The sequence below is a fragment of the Cuculus canorus genome, chromosome 3 (genome assembly GCF_017976375.1).
Source record: "Cuculus canorus isolate bCucCan1 chromosome 3, bCucCan1.pri, whole genome shotgun sequence".
NCBI classification, from domain to species: domain Eukaryota; kingdom Metazoa; phylum Chordata; class Aves; order Cuculiformes; family Cuculidae; genus Cuculus; species Cuculus canorus.
The window spans coordinates 3,505,473-3,526,808 of NC_071403.1; the positions used below are offsets into that span (position 1 = coordinate 3,505,473).

Sequence of the window (21,336 nt, forward strand, 5' to 3'; positions counted from 1 at the left end):
GCTCTGAGGAGATCTTATAACAACCTCCCAGTACTGAAAAGGGGTCTAAAGGAAAGCTGGAGAGGGACTTTTTACAAGGGCTTTTAGTGATAGGATGAGAGGGAATAACTTTAAATTAGAGGGAGAAAGATTTAGACTAAACATTAGGAAGAACTTCTTCACCGTGAGAGTGGTGAGACACTTGCCCAGGTTGCCCAGGGAAGCTGTGACTGCCCCATCCCTGGAGGTGTTCCAGGCCAGGTTGGATGGGCCTTGGGCAGCCTGAGCCAGTGGGAGGTGTCCCTGCCCATGGCAGGGGGGTGGAACTGGGTGATTTTATGGTCCCTTCCAACCCAGAACATTCTATGATTCTATATGCTGAGGACACATTTGTGATTATGAAACAGCTGGAAAACAGAGTGCGTGTATATCATATCATTGAATAAATCTCTTTGTTGCAAGAAGGTAATTTTCCTTGCTAGGGGATCATTCTGTTTTCTTTGCAATTAAAAATAAAGGACAGTGTAATCCCATACATCAAACCCAAGGTATTTGCTGAAACAGGAAAATGGAATGTGGCATCAGTGAGATTCAGTCTGCTTATTATTACATAGTATACAGTGCCCAAAATATAAGATCTAAGCACTCAAAATGTTCTCTGCTTCCCCTCAGCGGTTTGGTAAAGTAGATATCTGTCCACTTGAGTTTGGATTGTAGATTTTTGTGGAGCCTTTGGCAGATCTACGCACTTTCACCAGAACAGGTACTGCTCTACACCAGTGGGCAACAACATAGTCCCACCCTAACTTTAAGACACAATACAGCTTTCTCTCATGCTGAAATCCAAGAAAACGCATAATTTATGATAGCTTTAAAAGGGTTAACAGTTTTGGAGTGTAATAGGTGGAACTTAGTTAAGATTCAGATGTTGAGTTTAAGTACTAACTAGGAGAAATGGAAACAGGTTTGATCCCCCCTTCATATGCACTGTCAGGACACAATTAGTGGTTTATATATGGTACGAATGGAAAATGAAAAGCTTATTTCTGTGTCTGTATTATTTATTCAATACTTTCATTTAATTTACAGAATCCAAATGTATCTTTACACCCGTGACTGCATAGAGGTTTTCTTTGTGTTAACAGTTCTTCAATAAATCTCAATTTTATGAGTTTTACGGCATTTTAAATCATAATAAGGAAAGTTTTAATGGACTGTAGATTCACAAGAATTACCAATGCATGTTCTTTCATCTTCTGCCATCTTGTAAGGATCAGCATGGAGACATCTGTAGCTGCCTTTAGTGTTAACACATTTAGCGGAAGGAGGGCATGGTGGATTAATCTCATTTTCACATTCATTGATGTCTGCAAAATTAATACACACTGATCAATAATCATCAGAAATTACAGAGAGGGATATCTACGTTCTTACATCTTCTACAAGTATTCATGAATGAAATGCATTGTCTACTTTCAATGATACATAGATACTGCCAAAGATCTTTATTGTTACTGTTTAAAGCACAATGTTGGGGTATTTTATGTGTGTGTATGTGTGTTTGTTTTGATTTTTGGTTTTTTGTTTGTTTGCTTTTAAAATGGAAATGATGAAAAAAGAAAATATTGGTTTGGCAATCTGCCAAAAGCTACAAATAGCAATTGGCTAAATTGTTGAAAATGCAAGAACTTGAGACCTCTCTATAGAGATAATAATGCCACTGGCAGAGTTCTATACTTTTTCAGGCATGATTTTGAGGAGCAGAGGATTTGGGTTAGATTTGGTTGCGAAGTTTATAACAGTACTCTGTGATACCACTGCAAAGATTGTTGTTTCTATATCCTATATAAATTTTGTGATATAACAGTATCCTGACATGTTGAGTGGACGAAAAATTATCTGTTGGAAACCACCCACAAAGACACTGTTCTTGAGGCCATTCAAGACCTTTTACTCTCATACTCTGGTTAAACAGGAGACAACGTGGAATGCAGTAAAGAAAGGACTCAATAAGAGAAAGAATGGTGTTCTTTTCCATATTTCTGCATCTTTCTTCTTTCTGTGTAATATTTACCTGCAAGGCTGGATTCCATTGCCTAAAGGTAGGTTTCCAGCACTGTCTTAGATAGTTTTCCATTGGTCTTGTATAATATTTGTGAGCCTGTTCAATGCCTGTGATCCATGATCCTGGAAAGGACTGCAAGCCCATATGTGAGCAACTAGCTCAGCGTTCAACGTGTTCTCGTTTTGGTTGTATTCCTTTCCTTCTTGAACACAATGTTTAATCTGCCTCTTCAGGCAAAGGAACTCTTTTTGATCAGTATTAGAAACTAACCCTGTAGGAATGATTTACTGACTTAGTTTAACATTGTCATTCAGGCCACTTAGGGAATTCTGTCATTGGAAATAGGATCAAGCATGATCCTCTCACATTTTAATACAATGCAGTAGCTGTGCCCAAAGCTAGTCATGAACCGAGACAGTCAAAAGACTGCAAGGGATAATCTTAAATTTCAGAACCCTTAAGAAACGCTAAGAGTCATAACACCTCTGAAGCAGAAAAATAATCTGTTTTTCAGGATGAAGATTCCTGAATAACTATGACTCCCTTCAACAATTCATTTTGGGTTAACTCCCACCAGTTTCATCATTGTCTGGGAAGAAAAACCTGCACAGCCTTTGCCTGCACTGAAGTTTAAATAAGCTATTTCAGCTTTTGAGGATCTGTAGTCATGCTATCTGTTAACTAGTTAATTCTCTTTTAGTAAGTAGTGCACGTCAGATCTTACCAGCCTATCCTGCTACTCAAAGAGAGCAGTACTTGATTAAAGTTAACAAAGTTATCTATCAACAGTAAGATACCATGTAATATAAAGACAGGTAGCATAATGTAGCACTAAATGACTTCCCGAATCAATAGAAATTATTTATTTCAAAGCCCAAGTTAGTAAGCAGGAATTAACAGCTCTCAGATTCCTATGCTTTTGCCAGCAGGCCACTCTGTCTTTTCCAGAGCAGCGTATAATTGTGAAACCATCTGCAGAAATGCTAAGCTCTATCCTCCTCATTATATTGCTTGACTTACTCCTAATTTGCTGAACATTTAAAAGAATAGGAACACATTGCACAAACACGCATGGAACAAAGTGCTTTCTACTGTAAAACTCAAGTAGCATCTGCATAAGTGGGTTTTGATGGTTTTCTCTTAATAAAGGCATTGCTTATTTAATATATGCGGCAGCTTGTTTTCCTATAGCAGATATACAGTCTTTTGTTTACATTACTGAATGTATTAAAAGAAACTAGGGCAAGGAATGATTCATTCATATAACTTATTTATTCATTTTGCTGCCAGACCATTAATCTGTAGAAAAGATTTTATTATAACTCATTTAACAGCTTTATTTCTTTATATGGTATTTCTGTGGGTGGAATTCAGTGGATAAATAGGATTTGAATAAAGTAAAGAGCTGCAAATTTCAGTTGACCTTTTCCATACCAGGTATACAATTAGAATGAATAGCTTTCAGTTCCGCTGTCAGAGAAATACTGATAAGCAGACTTTATTGCAGATCAGCTGCAGCACTTGCATTCAAATTAATTTACCACCATCCACAATAAATTCCTAACTATGGCCTTTTCAGGTTTCATATTCTCTATTGTTGTTATAAAGCTGAGCAGTTTGCGTAACTGTGTGTCTGTGTGTATATATATATATACACATAGAATTATAAACATACGTATTTGAAATGTGAACAGAGAAAATTCATCTTTCATAGGTGCAAAGAGTGACTGTCTTGTAATTAAATATTTCCCACATTCTCTTTCTTCCTATCCTATTCTTTTCAACAGAAAAATAAGGCAAAAGGAAAAGAGCAGATAAAAGAACAATTAAAATAACAGAAAAGTATTTCCCTGAAAATGTATATAAAGTGATGAAAGACAACATCTTTTTACTGACTTTTGATCTATACTACTTTTGTACCTGAAGAAGTAATTCACTTCTGGCAAATCTATTCACAGCTTGTTGGGAAGGGAACATTGGAACTGAAATGATTATTAGAATGATAGAATCATAGAATGGTTTGGGTTGGAAGAGACATTAAAGATGACCTAGTTCCAACTCCCAGCCCTGGGCAGGAACACTCCCCACCATACCAGGTTGCTGAAGGCCACATCCACCTGGCCATGAACATTTCCAGGGATGGGACATCCGCAGCTTCTCTAGGCAACTTGTGCCAGGGCCTCAACACCCTCACAGGGAAGAATTTCTTCCTTATGTCTAATCTAAATCTGCCTTCCTTCAGTTTAAAGCCATTGTCCCTCGTCCAGTCATTACAGGCCCTTGTAAAAAGTCCCTCTCCAGCTTTCTTTGTAGGCCCTCTTCAGGTTCTGGAGGCTGCGATAAGGCTTCCTCAGACCTTCTCTTCTCCAGGCTGAATAACCCCAACAGAAAATGACAGCGTCTGTCTTGATGTTATGTTGGATGCAGGAGGAAGCAACGTGTAATTCTGATTTGCTGCACTTTTTCCCTGTTAATTGACCCATTTTTTTCTTAATTAGCTAATTTTTAGTGACATTTTCCTATCATCAGCCTGATTGCTAATAATAGGATGGATAGAAATTCTGAAGTGAGAAGAGTTCCACATTATCATGTGATTGAACGTACAAGCCAGAAGGTTGACTACAAGAAAGAATAGGACGGAGTTCACTTCCAGTGAACTGTGCTGAACTTTAGCTTTTAGAAAATTCAGAAACAACAACAAAAAAATGGATACCTATACAAACAGGAGCCTCAAAGTTCCATCCTTTACTTGTGCAGGTTAATTGCTCTTCTCCTTGTAATTGGAATCCATATTGACATGAATAAGTCACTGTAGATTTTCCAAAATCTGAACAGTATACAAAGTCACCATTTTCCACACTCTTTGGTGTTCCACATATTTCCTCTACAAATAAAAAGACTCTATTACAAGCTCTGAAAAAAACCCACCTCCCTACCTTCAAATATGAACGTTATTCTCCATTACTGCTCTAAATTAACTTCAGTGAAGTTACTCACAGGTTTTAAGGTGATCAAGAATTTAACATTCCTTTCTGGACAAGAATTTATATGAAATATCTCAGGTTTGACTTATGACCCTTGTAAAATTAGCACTAACATCTAACAACATGTTCTGCAGAGTTCTTAATATTTTCTTTCTGCCTAAAAACTCCTGCTCCAGTTGCCATAATGTCCCGATATCTCACAAACCATTCATGTTATCAGACTGAAGGGGGAAAATGTGATCTTTTCTACAAACAAAGTTGGGAAAAAAGGAGAGAAAGGCCTACGTCTCATGCTAAGTGCAGAAATACTAAAGATTTGCATCAGGTCAGTAACTCAAGACCTATCACGACCTATGTCAGTGCTGTAATTACTGATTATTCTCCCCTCCCATAAGAAAATATAGGTAATTATCAGATTACCTTCCTGATAGAGTTCTTGCCAAGCTTCTAAATTCATCCCAGGTATGTCATCACAATGTTTAAAATCCTGTGGAAACTTTCCCAGCTGAAAGGCATCTGGTGGCACTTCAGAAATTCCTGTGTTGTCACAAATCACGCGGGATAATGAATGCTTTTTGAGTTCGTGCTTTTGAGCCTCTGTGAAAACATTATCATTTTCCCACCAAAATCTGGAAATATTGACAGAAATATTTTGACAAGGTCATATTCAGAGAGTTGAGGATTGATTATTCTTACTTTCGCAGTATCCTATGTAAGAGACCAAGAATAAGAATGACAGAAAAATGTAGGTGATGCAACTATAATAAAAGTGAACACTATGATCTGCAGACTTACATATTCAGCTTGAAAGTCACTAAAAGGCTAGAATGAGTCTGATGTACTGGTCACCTCAGATGATGTGTTGAAGTCAACTGGTTAAAACTATGATTCACATCTGCAGAATTGCTTTTCATCGACAATGTAGGGCCACAAAAAAAACAGTTACGATCCCGACAGAAAAAATTGGAACTAATTTATTTGAGCTGGATGCTTAATCTCATGCACTTCTGCATTCACTGGACACTCACGAATTTTTTATGCTTAAATTATGGGAGAACTACAGGAATAGCCGTAATAGATTTCCCCATGATGTAGGTTGTGAATTCTACTTGCTTGTCTCTAGGGAGGATCTTCCTGTAGGAACCTGCTACTGACCTCCAAACCAAGATGATAATGCCGGTGAAGCAACATGTGGGTCACTCAAGCAAGCTTTGGGCCAACAGAATCTGGTTCTTATACTACTACTATACAGCTACTCACAAACCAAGAAATCTGCTCTTTAATGTCTTGGTTAGTGATAGCCTTGGCTGCAATGTTCATAATATTGTGGCATTTGTGATCCTGCTGATCCTGCTGAAGGTTAGTACTAAGACAAAGGTTTAGATTCCAGAACAGCAAACTTCAGCTCGCTCAGTTCCTTACAACAGTTCTCATGAAAATACAATTTCACACTTAATTTAGCCGACACAAACTTTGTGCAGAAACTTGGGAATTTTTTTATTTATTATTAGAACTCTCCTTTTCTCAGTTTGAAGTTAATGATAAATTATGCTTAAGTTTAATTAATGCTAGCAGCATCCTAAGACACTGAATAATAAGAAGTAATGGAAACAAGTCTGAAAGGGCCTTGATAGATTGTCCTTCCTCAGATAGGGTCAAGTATCCCTCTACAGTTCAGAAGATTCTCAACCATGGTTTTAACACAGTTAGGTGGAATGTTTGTTGTAAATACAGTTTCTGCTAATATCACCCTTATGATTAACAGTGCTTTTTCCTGTGAGCTAATTAATTAACATTTTTTAAAGTTCAGATTTAAATTCTACCTTGGATGCTTATTTACATAATGGTTTCTTTCCACAACAGTGACTTATGAAAGGAGCTTAAAGGTGAGCGTAAGGACCAGATGTACTTAAAACACTGCTGCTAGCATGGTGTGAGCAGTTTAAAATTAGTCTTCTCGTGAGATTAAAAATTACCACCACCAGTACATGATGGAAATGAAATAAATGTTGGTTTTATAATTGCTTCAGGAGCACAAGCAAGATATAGACTGCATCTTGCACTGTTTTGTGACCTGAAGCTGCCTTTCTCCCATCTTCCTGGTGTGAGGAGTTGAACTGATATGAGATCCTGGCGGTGGCTCTGCAGAGTTGAGTGAAGGGGCATACTATGTTATGCCTGATGAGGCAATTCAGGGAGCATTCTGCAGTCCCAGTTCATGTAGGACTAGGCATACAATGTTTTTGTTATCCTCTCAGGTCTTTGCCTGCCCCTTCTGATTTTGCTGTGGTTGCTATGGAAAATGTTGAGGTTCTTCCAGCTAAGGACTCCGAGCCTAGTGCAGCCCTCTGGGATCACACTGCTAAAGCCTGCGCAGTACTACATACATCCACACAGAAACCAGCTGCCCCTGGGACAATTACCTGATTGCACCTTGCATTTCTACCAGGAGTGCAAAGCTGAGTATCTTAATACCGCAGAAATAATCTCCACATCATCTGGAATTGAAAGTATATGGAGACCAAGGAAGAATAAGGAACAGCTCATTCAACAAAACTTAAGGAATGAAGTTATAAAAGTAGAAATGGCAGGGAATAATTTGTTTGAAGGCTGTTTAAGTATCATGTTGTCTTATGTTCTGGGAAGTATCCTCATAGACCGGTTAACTATCCATTTTTTCTGCATATTACACAAATGATTCAACAGCATGAATAAACTCACCGATCACCATCCCTTAGTGCTTTCATTTGCTTTCCAATTATACAGGCAAAGAGAGGACCAGTTCTAGCACCTGGAAGAAAGTCTTCTAGCAGGCCACCAAGCCAAACATCAATATTGTTAGGATTATGGTACAATTCCATTACTTTTTCAGTGACATTTTGATTGGTTATTACTGTAAGCAGGTCAGCTTGAGTTTCCAGTTTTGGTAAGCCACAAAATTCTCGCCAGTCATTATAACCTGTAAGCATTATGTCAAAAAGAAGATTAGACTTGACTGTTAAGCATGATGTATAAAATTAATAAATTTATAAGAACTGGATTCTGACAACCATAATCATAGTCATAGACAGTTATGTCTAAAAATAGGCCTATAGTTATCGGTTAAATTGATTGAGGAAATGATAGCAGGATCTGAAACTACAGAATATATAATTCATACATCATTTTCATGAAGGGAAAAAAAAGTCTTAAAAAATTGTCCCATGCTTAAGCAATGAAAACATGATAATAAGAGCTTGCACTGTGTCTTGTGGTTTCCAGACCAGAAAAACCGGAGTTAGGTGAAGACTGGACAAGAAGTAACCTGAACGAAGTTAGTAACTCAAGCGCTTTACTAAGGAGGATGTCTAGGGTACATGTCCAGCTCTCTGGAAAATATATTTCTTATATATTCTTTTACATGACTGGAATTAAACCTCCCTTATTCCAAGAAAACTTTAATTTCTGCTCTGGGAGACTTTAATTTCAGCTCTGGGACAACAAACCTCCATTTTTACCCTTGCGTAGCAGAGCGCTTGTTAACTCCAGGCCAGTATCAGACTTCATGTCTACTGTCCAGGGCCAAAAACTTGTGTATTCCTAACTGTAGAGTCACACGGGAGAAATGGAGAGGGATGTCATCCAGAGACATAATGCCTTTTGACAAGGAGTCGGTCCTACCTCCCTGGGTGGGACACCAGGCTCAGAGCACAGAAGGGCAGCTGGGTTTGTTCTTTATTCGCGCAGACAAGTGGTCTGGTGAGACAGGGGGTCAGGACACAGTTTGAGAAACAAAAAAGAATGAGGCCCCATCTACCATGCTGAGGGTTGCTGCTTCTGCTCTCAGAGTCTGTGGGCTGCTTGTAAGAGTTTTTTTTACACAGGACTGGGAACCTGCTGTCTATTTTAAGAGCTGATGCTATCAAATCGAAGCAAGCTCCAGCAGTGTTCCTCTAAGCTCGTAGACCCATGGCCTGCCGGGCCAACCCTCCTTGACTGTTGGTTCAGTCTTACCTTGGGCTTACTAGAGTGAGAAATCTCATGAAAAAAACCCGCAAAAACGTGTAATACTGAATGTAGACCCAAATAAGCCATCTACGCCACTCCTGGAGATATCTTAACACCTTCTATGGTCAGTAGAACCAGTGAGGTTACACCAATGTTGACCTGTCCTGCAAGCTGGGGGCAACTTGCCAATGGTAAGTAGTTGCTGCAGGCAGAAACCCCAGTGTTGTAGAGGTGGTTCCAGCAACAACAACCTCAGGTACTTGCGTCAAGCACGCCCAGATCCACTCACTAGTACCCAGATTCCAGGCTTAAGAGGTTATTTTAATTCAAATGCTGGGCAATATGTTGTTTTCATCAAAGTTAAAAAATATTAGCCATCTACATTTTAAGAGCCTTAAGTGACTTTTCTGATCACTAAATCTATTCTTTTAAAGCGTATAATTATAGTCTGAATAAAACCAGTTATAGTTCAGTTACCAGTTAGGAGAAAACTTGAGAAAAATCAATAGACCTGGGAGTCCGTGATCACGGCCACGCTGTAAATTTAGTGATGCTAGGTCCAGCGAACCATTATTGGACAGCACAAAGAGTTTTTCTGTTAATTCCTCATTCAATAGTTGATCTTGCACCTGTAGTTTTGCTGAATGTCCTAGAAGACCCCTCAGTAAGGGATCCAAGCCTCCTTTAAACACAAAAATAATATAACATTACAGTGTGTATATAAACTATTATAACTTTCTTAATAAATGTGAATATATGTATGCTTATCTGTTTTTTAAACACCGAACACAGGCTTTTAGATTCAAATAGATGCAAAAATGTGCTGCAGGTTGAAACAGAAGTAAAAGTGCTATGGAAAGGCTCCATCTGCCTTTTCAGGTGTAAGAAAATTTGCAAACTGAGATTACATTCATCCACAAAAATATATATATATATAATATTATATATTATAAAATAATAATAGAAAAAATAATATCTTCATCATCAATCTATTGTGCATCTACTAGCCTCGTTTAATCTGATTCAGACAACTATTTAACTCAGAACAGTTGTTCCAGTTCATGTTAATACTCTGGAATCCACTTAGCAACTTTAGTCAGTGATGCAATTAAATGAATGTTCTTAGTCCTAATTCAAGATAAGTGATTTTGAAAGAAGTTACAATATTATGAAAAAAGACCCAGAATTAAATAGTTTAAACAAGATCATACCTTCTTTAATGAGCCTCCAGGGACTGAAAAATACTTCATGCAAATGAAGATTTGGGAGTTCTGAATCATGTAAATATTGGGCATTCAACCGCCTTACTATCGGTTGGATTGTTGCATGACCAAAACGAAAAGCAGCTGTTGAAAATACGTTAGAAACTGTAGGATTCACTGTGGGATCATAACCTGTATAAAGGCCAATATACAGATTAAAAGCATCTGGACCAATGATTTTGGGAATGTAATCTCTTAGAGTAATAATCTGAAAGAAAAGAAAAAGAAACATCATTCAGTGGTTTTCGAGATGAATAATGATTGCCATGTATTAAATGTCTTTTTCTTCCTCACTCATCTATCCCCAAGCATTTGACACAGCAAAGAGCAGTAATAGCTGGTAAACGGTATGGTTCCCCCTTTTGCAGCAAGGAGACAAAGGACTGGAGAGAGTCAGTGGCCCAGGTCCATGCAGCATCACAGCTGCATGTTAGACCGAAATGTTAGAACAATGTTAGACCAAAGCCTCCTGGGTAGAGATAACCACTGTTGCTCACTTCCCATTCATGGGGCTAATTCATCTCACAAGAGATTTGTTGAGATTGAAAGCCCTGGTTGTGATAATATAAATTATAATGCCCTTAAAAATGGCAATGAAAGCATTCATTACTATGAAATCTTTCAGGGATATTTGTTGATGTGAGCAGATTCTATTTGCAGACACATATTTGTGACACAAATCCTCTTTCCCGAATATTTGAAATGACCAGGCTTTAAAATACTGGTGTCCAGAATCCCTAGCTAAATATTTTATGCTAAACTCAAGCCAATTTAAAGACTTCTAAAAACCACCCTTCAAAAATTAAAACACTGATAAACACCTTCTGACAAATTCTTTTATAATATAATAGCATTACAGTCGCATGAACGAAGCATATGAGTAATCATGACCAAAAAAAGGGGAAAATTACCTAATGTACCAAGTAAAATGAAAGCGCATTATGTGTTAAAGGTTCCATTGAACTCAATAAAGCACAATGAATATGAAGCATAATGAACTCAATAAAACACCTTATATATTCAATATAGCGTACAATAAAATAAACAGACAAATGTACTTTGAACTTGATATAGAGCATATTGCAAAGCTGGTTGGCATAAAATGTCCTTATGAGAAACTTGTATTGTACCTTTATTTTAGGCACAGAGCAGAGACAAACAAACCCTGCCAGAACTCATTTTTCTCCGAAGGCAAAAGTAACGACCTCTCTACATTTTCAGGTTAGGTCACGCGGTGAATAAAATATTTGAAAGACAATAGGATATGATTCCTTTTGCGGCTCTTTTAATGTAGCACGAAGGAAATAAAATAATTGCTAGAAATTAATACCGACCCTGCCATTTGAGAAGTTAGCCTTTTGCTACATTCAGAGATGTTTTGCAAGACAACGGCTCTTTCTAATTTTAGATTTAAAGTTGCTTTTTACAAGCAAAGACTTTTCAAAGGACAAGGTCAGCCGTGGAAACAAACATCTTGATATGACTGTCATTTTTTTGGCTCATTGTAAATAAAATCCCAAGCTAAGCTGCTCATAAAGGCCAGATTCCCTGAAGGAAAGGGCAATTTGGATTTTTCATTTGCTCCGGAGGTAAGATCTTTATTTCTTGGTCCCTTGGTGGGGGAGAAGGGGCTGCCGTTTCAAGATGAAAATTAAAAGGCTAAGGTAAAAAGGGGTCTTATGCCTGCCTTGAGCTAGGAGACACATCTGGTTCGTAGAAACTTCCAAGGGCTAATCAAGGCTCCACCGAGTGGAGGCCATTTACAGGCAATACCTATTAAAAAGCTGTTACTAACACAGCAGAGGTTGATCCTGCCAGAAAGCATCTGGACTCTGACAGAGAACCATATCTAAAGCACATCAGCATGTAACATCCAGACTTTTTGTAGTCTCTGAACACACTTCACCTGAATTTGTCTGTGTGAAGTCAAGGAGAGGATTGCTACAAGTTCTCAAACTGACATGTCTATAAGTTTTAATTGTAAACAGCTGATAAACATAAACCTATTTTTATCACATTTTTTCTGTATGCACTCCCTGCTCTGAAAGAATGTTTTAAAAGATATTTTTCCTTTCATGTCTGCAACAGGTAAGCATAATAATTGCTTTCAATACAATGTTCCTTAAACAACTGAGTTCCTTCTGTGGAACAAAGGAATAGTCTCATCTAAAAATACTTCAATAAAATCACAACCAGAAAGGGACTATAAGGAAAAGAAATTGCAAACAAGCACAATCAACCACTCTACTATTTATTATTATACTTACTTTGAATCTATTTATGAATAATAAGTTTACTTTCAGGTATTTGCAGCAGCACAAAGGATTTTCATGGATATAATGACTCTGATCCTGGAAGGTATTGGGTAGTCTCAACTCCTCGTGATATATATGAGATTAGTGGTAATCCAAGTTCCTTTTAGGAGACTTTCAGAACCTGTTAGCATCAAATCCAAGCTCCATAGAAGTCTCATGAAGAAATTAATTTTGATCAATAATATCAACATTTTTATTGTCTCCTGGCGGTCGCTGTTTCAATGCTATAATTCTGTGAAAGCTGATGACAAATGGGCACTGTCTTTTGAAGAGAAGACCATATACTGAATATTTAAGTGACTTTAGTTGCCTATATGACCAGATAGTAACAAAAGGATTGAGAGTATTTATATGTCATTCATTTAGTTATATCAGAGAAAAAGAATTTTTGATTTTGTAGCAGTGCAGATAATCATTTGGTGAATATTTACTCAGAAACAAAATCTGAGTGATTTCAAGACTGTCAGAAAAGGCTTTGTATAGATTTTACATATCACCATGAATCACCTGTGCACTGTTATAGAAAAGTAACTGAATCCTAACCTGCAAATGCAATAATACTGTAAGTTAAACAGTCTGCCAGTGTGAAAGGCAGTATCCCTCTCATTCAGAAAGAAGAATTACAACAGGGGGTCCCCAGGGTCCTTATGAGCTCTGTGAGCTTCCTGGCTGGGTTTGCCTCCAAGCTGGATAACCTCCAGCAGAAGTCAGTCATGCATTCGTTATTTGGAAATGAGTTATATAATTTCAGGTTATTTTTGAGAACTTGTTGTTCATGTTAGAAGTTATTTCAAATCAGGTGCCAAAGATACGGAAATTCACGTTGCATCTCATAAGGTTTAGTAGACTTTCTTTTCCAAAACTCCTCTGGCATTTTCCAAAATATGTGTGAACGGGGCACAATGGATAGAAAAGGGGGGAAAAAAACACCCAAGAGATATAACATAAAAATAGGTGAACTGTCATAAGAATAAGTAAGGCCAAAAGTGCAACTTGTCTTTGCAATGGGCCAGAGGTAACTGCAAAAAGGAGCAGAACCTCACTGAGATGCTGAAAAGCCAATTACATGAAGCTCCTGCGCTCAAGAAAGATTGCAGAAATAGTAGAGAACAACTAGACATAGCAATGATGTTTGATTCACTCAAGCGCTAAGCGCAGTCAGTTTGAAGTTCTCTTTGTAGATATTAAAGGATTTGCAGATGATATTGAAGTCCTAAACTTTTCTGTAAAAGGCGATTTTATGATTGTTCACATTTTGATATATAATGGACACTTTATTATAACTCATTGAATAGGCTGAGCTATACTTTTTAAAAACATGAGTTACAACACTGTGCAACAGATAATTTTATAATATCAATTATTTATCTATTGATCTTTTATAATTTCATAGAATTCAAACTCTGAGAGGGGTTATCTAAACATCTAATTTCACAAATAAGGATCATCCAAGTTATCCATGCTAAAATGAGTACCTGCAGTTAAGCTAAAATGTGTCAGCCTCAGAAGACACCCACTTTCAACCCATGTTTTGGCCCATGGCAGGGAAGTAAAGATGCAAGAGGCTCAGAGAGCACAAGAAAATGTAGAAAGGGATTAAAACAACACCTATATGTACACTGAAAACTAAAGGGGGTTGTCAGCTACAATTACGATCAACTGGCAATAACACCATTAACTTAGAGATGGTTATCTGATACTGTAATAAATCAAAGAGAATTGGATTCAGATTGATCTGCAAAACTCCTGCCTCACTATGACTAGTGCCACATCATCCAGGTTTCTCAATCCAAATGGCACATCAGGAGAAATTCTTCCTGGAAGGAAGAGCACATGCACATGCAATTGCATCCAGGAAACTACATATGTGCCAAACTATAATGTTAAGAACATAACAGCTGCAGAATTGAGCACTTTTTTTACTATTTTGTCTACACTTTCTATTTAAACAAAACCAAATTTACACTATTTTCTTTCAAAGAGCTTAAAAAGAGGAATCCTAATTCTCCTTATTCTGTTTTCTCAAGTTAAAACGTGAATAAACAAAACAAGATAGTTTAATTTTAGGTAGTAAATGACAATGAAAAAATGCCTTTTTGCATATGAGGTAAATTACAGTATGTATTTTTTACCACTGTACACTGCAGTGTTAATACTTTAGAGACAAGCATGTATCGTTCCCGTAAAATACAAGTGGAGAGTTAACTGCAGTTGTGGCATATATAGACTCAGTGAAACATGTTTAAAATGCAACCAAAAAGCTAGTTTTGTCCAGGATATCAACAGGCAATTGTTATGTTTTGGAACTCTGTCAAGTTCCAATTATTGAAAGCTTGTCACTAGAAATATTTATGGTGCTAAAAAGACAGCCGTGAGGCAAAGTGTGGTCTAGAGATATTTTTTCATTCTTCTTATACTAGAAAGAAGGGAAAAGTTTGTGTTCAGTTCTCTATAATTACACACCCACAGGCAAAAATCGTGCTTGCAAGTATTCATCCCAAAAAGAGAGATTTTAAGGAACGTGTAGCAACTGAAGCAAAATTTTAGAGTGGAAATCTCAAGGTAACTTCAACTGGAGCTGTCATTACCGTACTGATTAGCATACCACATTAATAGAGATACTCCAATTATCTCTCCTGAATGAATGTCTCTGAACCAGCTAGATATAACTCAAACACATTTCTAATGAGCCATGGGCAAATCTCATTAGTCTGTGATGCTGATGGAGATAATGAGTAGCCCAGATTCAAGCAGCGTGTTGCCTCTCGCAGTGTTTTCTTTCAGGTCATGTCAGTGGACGTAAATCAGAAGTGTATGAACACACAGAGGCTTACGTTTGGAGTCGTACTTTTCTTCTGACCAGTACTAACCGTTCTGATTTGTCAATGTCATTATTTTCATGCAAACAATACATTTATAGCAGAGGAGCTGACATGATTAATGTGAACTATATGTATGCATATATAAAAGTCACATTTTTTTAAAGGACTAGCTAAATACCATTAAATAAAGTATGTTACTTTTCTGAAGTTATCTGGATTTAACTGCAAGTAACAATATGCTGGAAAACACAGGTGGTTTCTTAAAGGAAACATTCTGCATATTCTGCTGACTGAAAATTGTGCCAGAAGAACGGAGAAGTATTTTATCAGAGCAGTGAAATTTTCGTCCCTCTTTCCCCAAAGTATCTTTAAAAAAGTTGTCTTTTGGTACAAAGAAACCTGTTTGTAGGAATCAGAAAGGGTAGGAAAGTTCCCTAGCTTTCAGTTTTTTCTAGTGCTGGTACTGCTCATAGAATCATAGAATCATGAATAGTTAAGGCTGGAAGAGACCTTAAAGATATCCAGTTCCAACCCCCTGCCATGGGCAGGGACACCTCCCACTGGCTCAGGCTGCCCAAGGCCCATCCAACCTGGCCTGGAACACCTCCAGGGATGGGGCAGCCACAGCTTCCCTGGGCAACCTGGGCCAGGGCCTCACCACCCTCATGGTGAAGAAATTCCTCCTTATGTCCAGTCTAACTCTGTTTATACCCATTCCCTATCTTCCTATCCCCACAAGCCTTTACGAATAGCCCCTCTCCAGCTTTTCTGTAGGCTCCCTTCAGGTATTGGAAGCCTCGTTCAGGTACTGGAATTCTGCATTCAGAATATACTCATCCTGTATTGTGGATTATAATGGACCTGTTCTCACCTTATCTGATTGAAGGTGAGTCTCCACAAATGCAAATGCCCCAGTAAGGCTTGAAGGAGCAACATCAGGAGGAACCACCTGAGTAACCAAATCATCCAAAAGGGGCTCATGGGATTATCCATTCCCTAAGGCCACCAGAAAGGGTGATCAGCCCCCGAGCCTGCGTGTGAAACCTGCACAGATGAGTCAATAAAAGAAAGTGTCCTCTGAACATCAGGCAAGCTAAAGGGGCTGTTGCCTACAGGGGTAGAAGTTGTTGTGGGGTGAAGTGAGGGGAGCACTTGGGAGGACTGTGTAAGAACTTCGTTTGTGATGTTTTAAGGTGATTTTGGGAAAAAAGATTTTCCTATTCTCAGGCCTAATACAGACATCTTTATGGAGTCTTTTCTTCTGCATTTTCCCATATTTATTTCTTCTGCTATCTCCTATCAAGGGTAACCCTTGAAGTTTATGCATTAATGCTACGCTGACAACTTCACAGGCATTTTTACACAGGGAAATTATTGATTATATAATTACTAAGAGAAAGTAAGCATATGGAATACTATGTAAATACAGAGACATTATAATTGTTATAAATGCATCTGAAAAGGTCTCTTCAATAGACACAGGAGAAGTCTGCAGAGAGATATAGCAGAGTAGAAACCATCAGGAAAATCAGAGCACTGATGGATCTGGACAAACTAAGGATAAGCACATTGCTTTCAGAAAAGTCGAAAAATGGGACAAAGTTTAAAAATGCCAAATTTGAAGTCTATTAGAAGTTTTGTGATCAATTCTGTTCCAAAATATTCACTGCAATGTGTAGAAAACAAAGAAGCAGCCAACCTGATGCAGAGCACCAACAATTTTCCGTGCTTCTTGGTAGACGGTCTCAGCGGTCCAGTGGCTGTTGATGTTTTTGAGAGATCTGGCGAGGCGGTTGTGCTCTCTTAGCCACAACGTGTGCATAGCTGCTAGAGACGTTACCTCAGTGGATCGGCTGTCACCGGCCATAAAGCATTCAATCCTCTCACCTCCACTTGCGTTCAAGTCCTGAGCACAAGGCGATGGGATCCGGTCTGTAAAAGGCAGGTATTCTCGGTGGTTATCCTGATATTTAGTGTTTACTCTCAGAAGGCCTTCACTTGTCAAATTCCTCAGCTTGTTCTCAGTGGCAGGGGTACTGCCATAGACAGTAGAAGCATCAAGGAAAGACGTTAAGCCATTGATCTGTTGTCTTGGATTCAGCATTGATAGATTTCCAAAGAGAATGGCATGATCACCAGTGCCGCATGCAGGAGACGAGCGGTAGAAAGGCAGGCAGTCCAGCCCCGCAGATAATATGTCATTGGTGGTCACCTGCATGAAAAGAAAACAGGAATCTTCTGAGATAAAGGTAACTGATGTGGATGTTGAATTAAGGCTTGTGTAAGTACTTGCATCCTCCATCTCAGTTTTCAATTGTTCAGGTCTCATCTACTGAAGTGATGGTATTCTAAGCCTGTAAAGATTGTGTCACTTGCTGTCAGATTTAAGCAAAAGGCGATTCAACCATTTTTAAGCAAAGACAGAAATAAAACCCAAACCATTTATTCTGTCATAAGAACAAGCTGCTGATGTAACCTCTTTTGGATAAAGACCTATGCCTAAATTAGTCTGCATCACAATCAAAATTCATCATGAAAAGTATCACAATGAAGATATGAACATCTGGTCAAATTATGTTCTACTGCGCACCAAGTGAAACAGGAGTTTTACATGTGTACATAAAAACGTAATGAAGCCTTTCAGTGTCTGCAGCAGCACGCCGTGAAAGCTTTGTTTTGATACTTAATTTTAATCCATTTTCCTAACTAAAAAAGGCATATGTAACTATTCGCTATCACACAATCATAGAATCATGGAATCATAGAATAGTTTGAGTTGAAAGGGACCTTAAAGCCCAGTTCCCCCCCCTGCCATGGGCAGGGACACCTCCCACTGGCTCAGGCTGCCCATGGCCCATCCAACTTGGCCTTGAACACCTCCAGGGATGGGGCAGCCACAGCTTCCCTGGGCAACCTGGGCCAGGGCCTCACCACCATCATGGTGAAGAAATTCCTCCTTATGTCCAGTCTGAATCTTCCCCCCTCCAGTTTATACCCATTACCCCTAATCCTATCTCTACAAGCCTTTGTACACAGTCGTCCCCCCCAGCTTTCTTGTAGCCCCTTCTGGTACTGGAAGATCCCTGTCCCTCTCCACAGTATTTTACAGCGACGAGTGTCTTAGAAGAATTAAATCCTGACTATCTTTATAAAAAAAACAAAGACTGCACATAACTTTTGTCAAATAAAAACCTTCCCAGTCCTTTATTTGTTTGCCACACACACAGTGAAGAGACTGAGGTCAAATGTTAATCCAGCATTTGTGCTCCAGTCAGCTTGGGGATAGTCTGAAGCAGCCTGTTGCTCCATCAGCTATTCCAAATACAGGTAAAGGATGTGAGACGGGCATGTGGGAATTATCAAGTGAGATCTTGGTGTATAAATAGGAATATTAAGAGAGAATACAGCCCAAACCAGACAGCTATAAGTTTTGCCACAGGAGAGCACTGAAAATGGTTCATGAGTAACTTAACAGATGTGGGGAGGGAAGCAGAGATCTTGGAAGAGGATAGAAAGGAAGAGAGAAAGGTTTTATTTGCACTTTAGGATACCCATAAGGAAAGCTCAGAACACCAATTCAATTTCAAAGAATAGAGTTCATCACTAAATCAAAACCTGCTTGGTTTCGAAACAACCAAAATCTTTCTATGTTGTGTAACGCACATTTGGCTTTATGAACTCTTTCTGAAAAGCATATTATTTCCAAATTTTAACAGCACTGCATTGTGCACCAACAACCAGCTATAACAGCATGTTAGCTCCAAGAGTTAAAATATTAACCTCAATTAAAAATGTTATGAAAATCACAGAGTGTGAGCTTTGGGATATATAATGCTGGGGTTTTCTACCAATTGATCAACAAGCAATAGAAACAGATAATACTTATTAAAACTGCAGAAATATCTCAGAAAAAAAACCTTCAAATATTTGGCTAAGAGAATATATAGGATTTGTACAGACTCCTGAGTAATCCCCCATTTTTTTTCTATTCTATGTTCTTTTCACTTTTGAAAGCTTTTTGACAGAAGACAGTGAAAACTGCAGCTGTTATATAAAATGTTGTAATTTCTTCATACTTCTAATAATTCAGAGACCAGTCCATGAAGATAAAATAGTCATTAAATCTGGAGTAAACGTAACAAAACATCTTTAGAAAGGAATTCAAGGGCTTCATTTAATTACACTGTTGCCTCATTTATTACATCAAGTAAAATTTCCTTACTTCCATGAACCGAAGGCAGTAGGAATTTTTATCAATAAAGCATTTAAGATAAGAAAGGGTTTCATTTGGTTTTGAAGTTCTGTTTGATAATGAAATTCTACCAGTATGTCTTTACTATCTAGGTCTTAACAAATCAAAGTAGGTTATTTTTGAATGGAGTATGTAATTTCTTTTCCTTTTCTTTCTTTCTTTCACTCATTGCTGAAATCAGTATCTTCTCTGCCTTGGCTTTGCTATTCAGTAATTGTCTCTATTATTAAGTCTCTTGATATTAGTGTGGCTACTTTTTCCTTCAGCTGGAAATGTAACCAAGAGGCTCATCTCATACTGCAGTTACTGGAACTTGGCAGCCACAATATTTGAGTGCCTTCTGCTTCTAGTTACCAGGAAAGCTTGGAAAAATTCAGGTATCACTAGGAAAAAAAATATATGAACCCCCTTCAAGCTGTTAAACAGTGAAGCTTACCACAAAACATATTAACAATGAACGAAATTCATACGGAATAATCTTCAATCAACTGCCTCTGCAATTTCAATTCAAACTGTTCTGCGCCCCAGTGGAGAAAAACAGCAGTAATGAATGTTAAAGGGTTGGAAGAACTGCATGATGCTGTCCTTTCCCTTTTCATGGGGTAAGTAGCGCGCAGCCATGAGAGGTTCCTTGCCTCAGTATTAAAATAACATAGAAACAATCTGAGAAAAAAAGAAAACCCAGACCTTTTTCTGCTGAAACGGGCACAGAATCACATTTTTCTCGAATACTAACGAAGAGTGTTCATATCCCTTTTTCCTCTGCCTTGCATAATTCTAGAGGAAAAAGACCTTCACAACAAAACCCTCTCTGGCCACCATGGTTTTCCTAGTTTAACTGCACATCGATTTTAACTCTTATCATATATACACAAACAAATCTGTTTATGGTGAAATTCTTTTATGTGTAGGAAAATGAAAGGCACAAATTGTTTCAGTGTACTGCAACATCTAAACTGTTGTTTCGGCTAAAAAAAACCACAACCAAGTCTTTCTTACTGCTAATATATTCTATGGGAAATGACCTTGTAAAAGGATTTTTGTTTGAGACTTAGAAAAAAGCCTAGCTTAGGGTTTGCCAATAAGGAAAAAAACAATGTTTATTTGTGGACATGAAACTCGGAGAAGAGTCGATGACTGCATCTGACAGAGAGCCACTATCTGTGAAGCACAGGAGCGAAAGGCAGGGGCTCACTTTGCTGGTTGTTGAGCACACACGGGCTGATCCATTGTAGCTGAGACAGTAACCTGTCATGTTACATGTCACCTTTTGCAAATCACCTCACTTTTCTGTGGCTTTGTTCCTTTTCCACTTTTTTGTATCCGAACCAGCTGTCTGAAAGTTTTTTTCAGGACTGCACCTTCCTACACACACGCATCATGTCTAACTTAATGTCAGCAATGTAATTAATGCTGAATAAAGTCAGTAGCTTTCCTATGAAACCTTTTCTAATGTCTGGCTATGTCTTAGCCCTAACCTAAAATAATCATCTAACGAATGCCAAGTCATCTCCGCAACCCTGTTCCATGTGCCAGGTTGCTGTAAAAGAAGTATAAACATCATGGGATTCTGAAAAGGTAGAGAAAAAGAATGTTCAGGCTCTACCAGAACCTACAGGTTTGAGGTAAGAGTACTATAGCTGTTATTATGAAAATGTTCAAAATAGAAA

The 21,336-nt window shown here is 38.2% G+C and overlaps 1 protein-coding gene across 1 annotated transcript in view; it reads right to left on the minus strand.

The window, feature by feature from the left end:
* Positions 1–1,112: 1,112 nt before the first annotated feature.
* TPO (thyroid peroxidase) overlaps positions 1,113–21,336 on the minus strand; it is a 47,759-nt gene continuing 27,535 nt past the window's right edge. Inside the window, exons 7-13 of the mRNA XM_054062971.1 lie at positions 17,114–17,626; positions 10,227–10,485; positions 9,527–9,697; positions 7,750–7,987; positions 5,449–5,657; positions 4,758–4,928; positions 1,113–1,346 (exon numbers count right to left, since the gene is read on the minus strand). Of these exons, the coding sequence (XP_053918946.1) occupies positions 1,186–1,346; positions 4,758–4,928; positions 5,449–5,657; positions 7,750–7,987; positions 9,527–9,697; positions 10,227–10,485; positions 17,114–17,626 (1,722 nt within the window). The 3' untranslated portion in view covers positions 1,113–1,185. The remainder of the gene's footprint in view (positions 1,347–4,757; positions 4,929–5,448; positions 5,658–7,749; positions 7,988–9,526; positions 9,698–10,226; positions 10,486–17,113; positions 17,627–21,336) is intronic.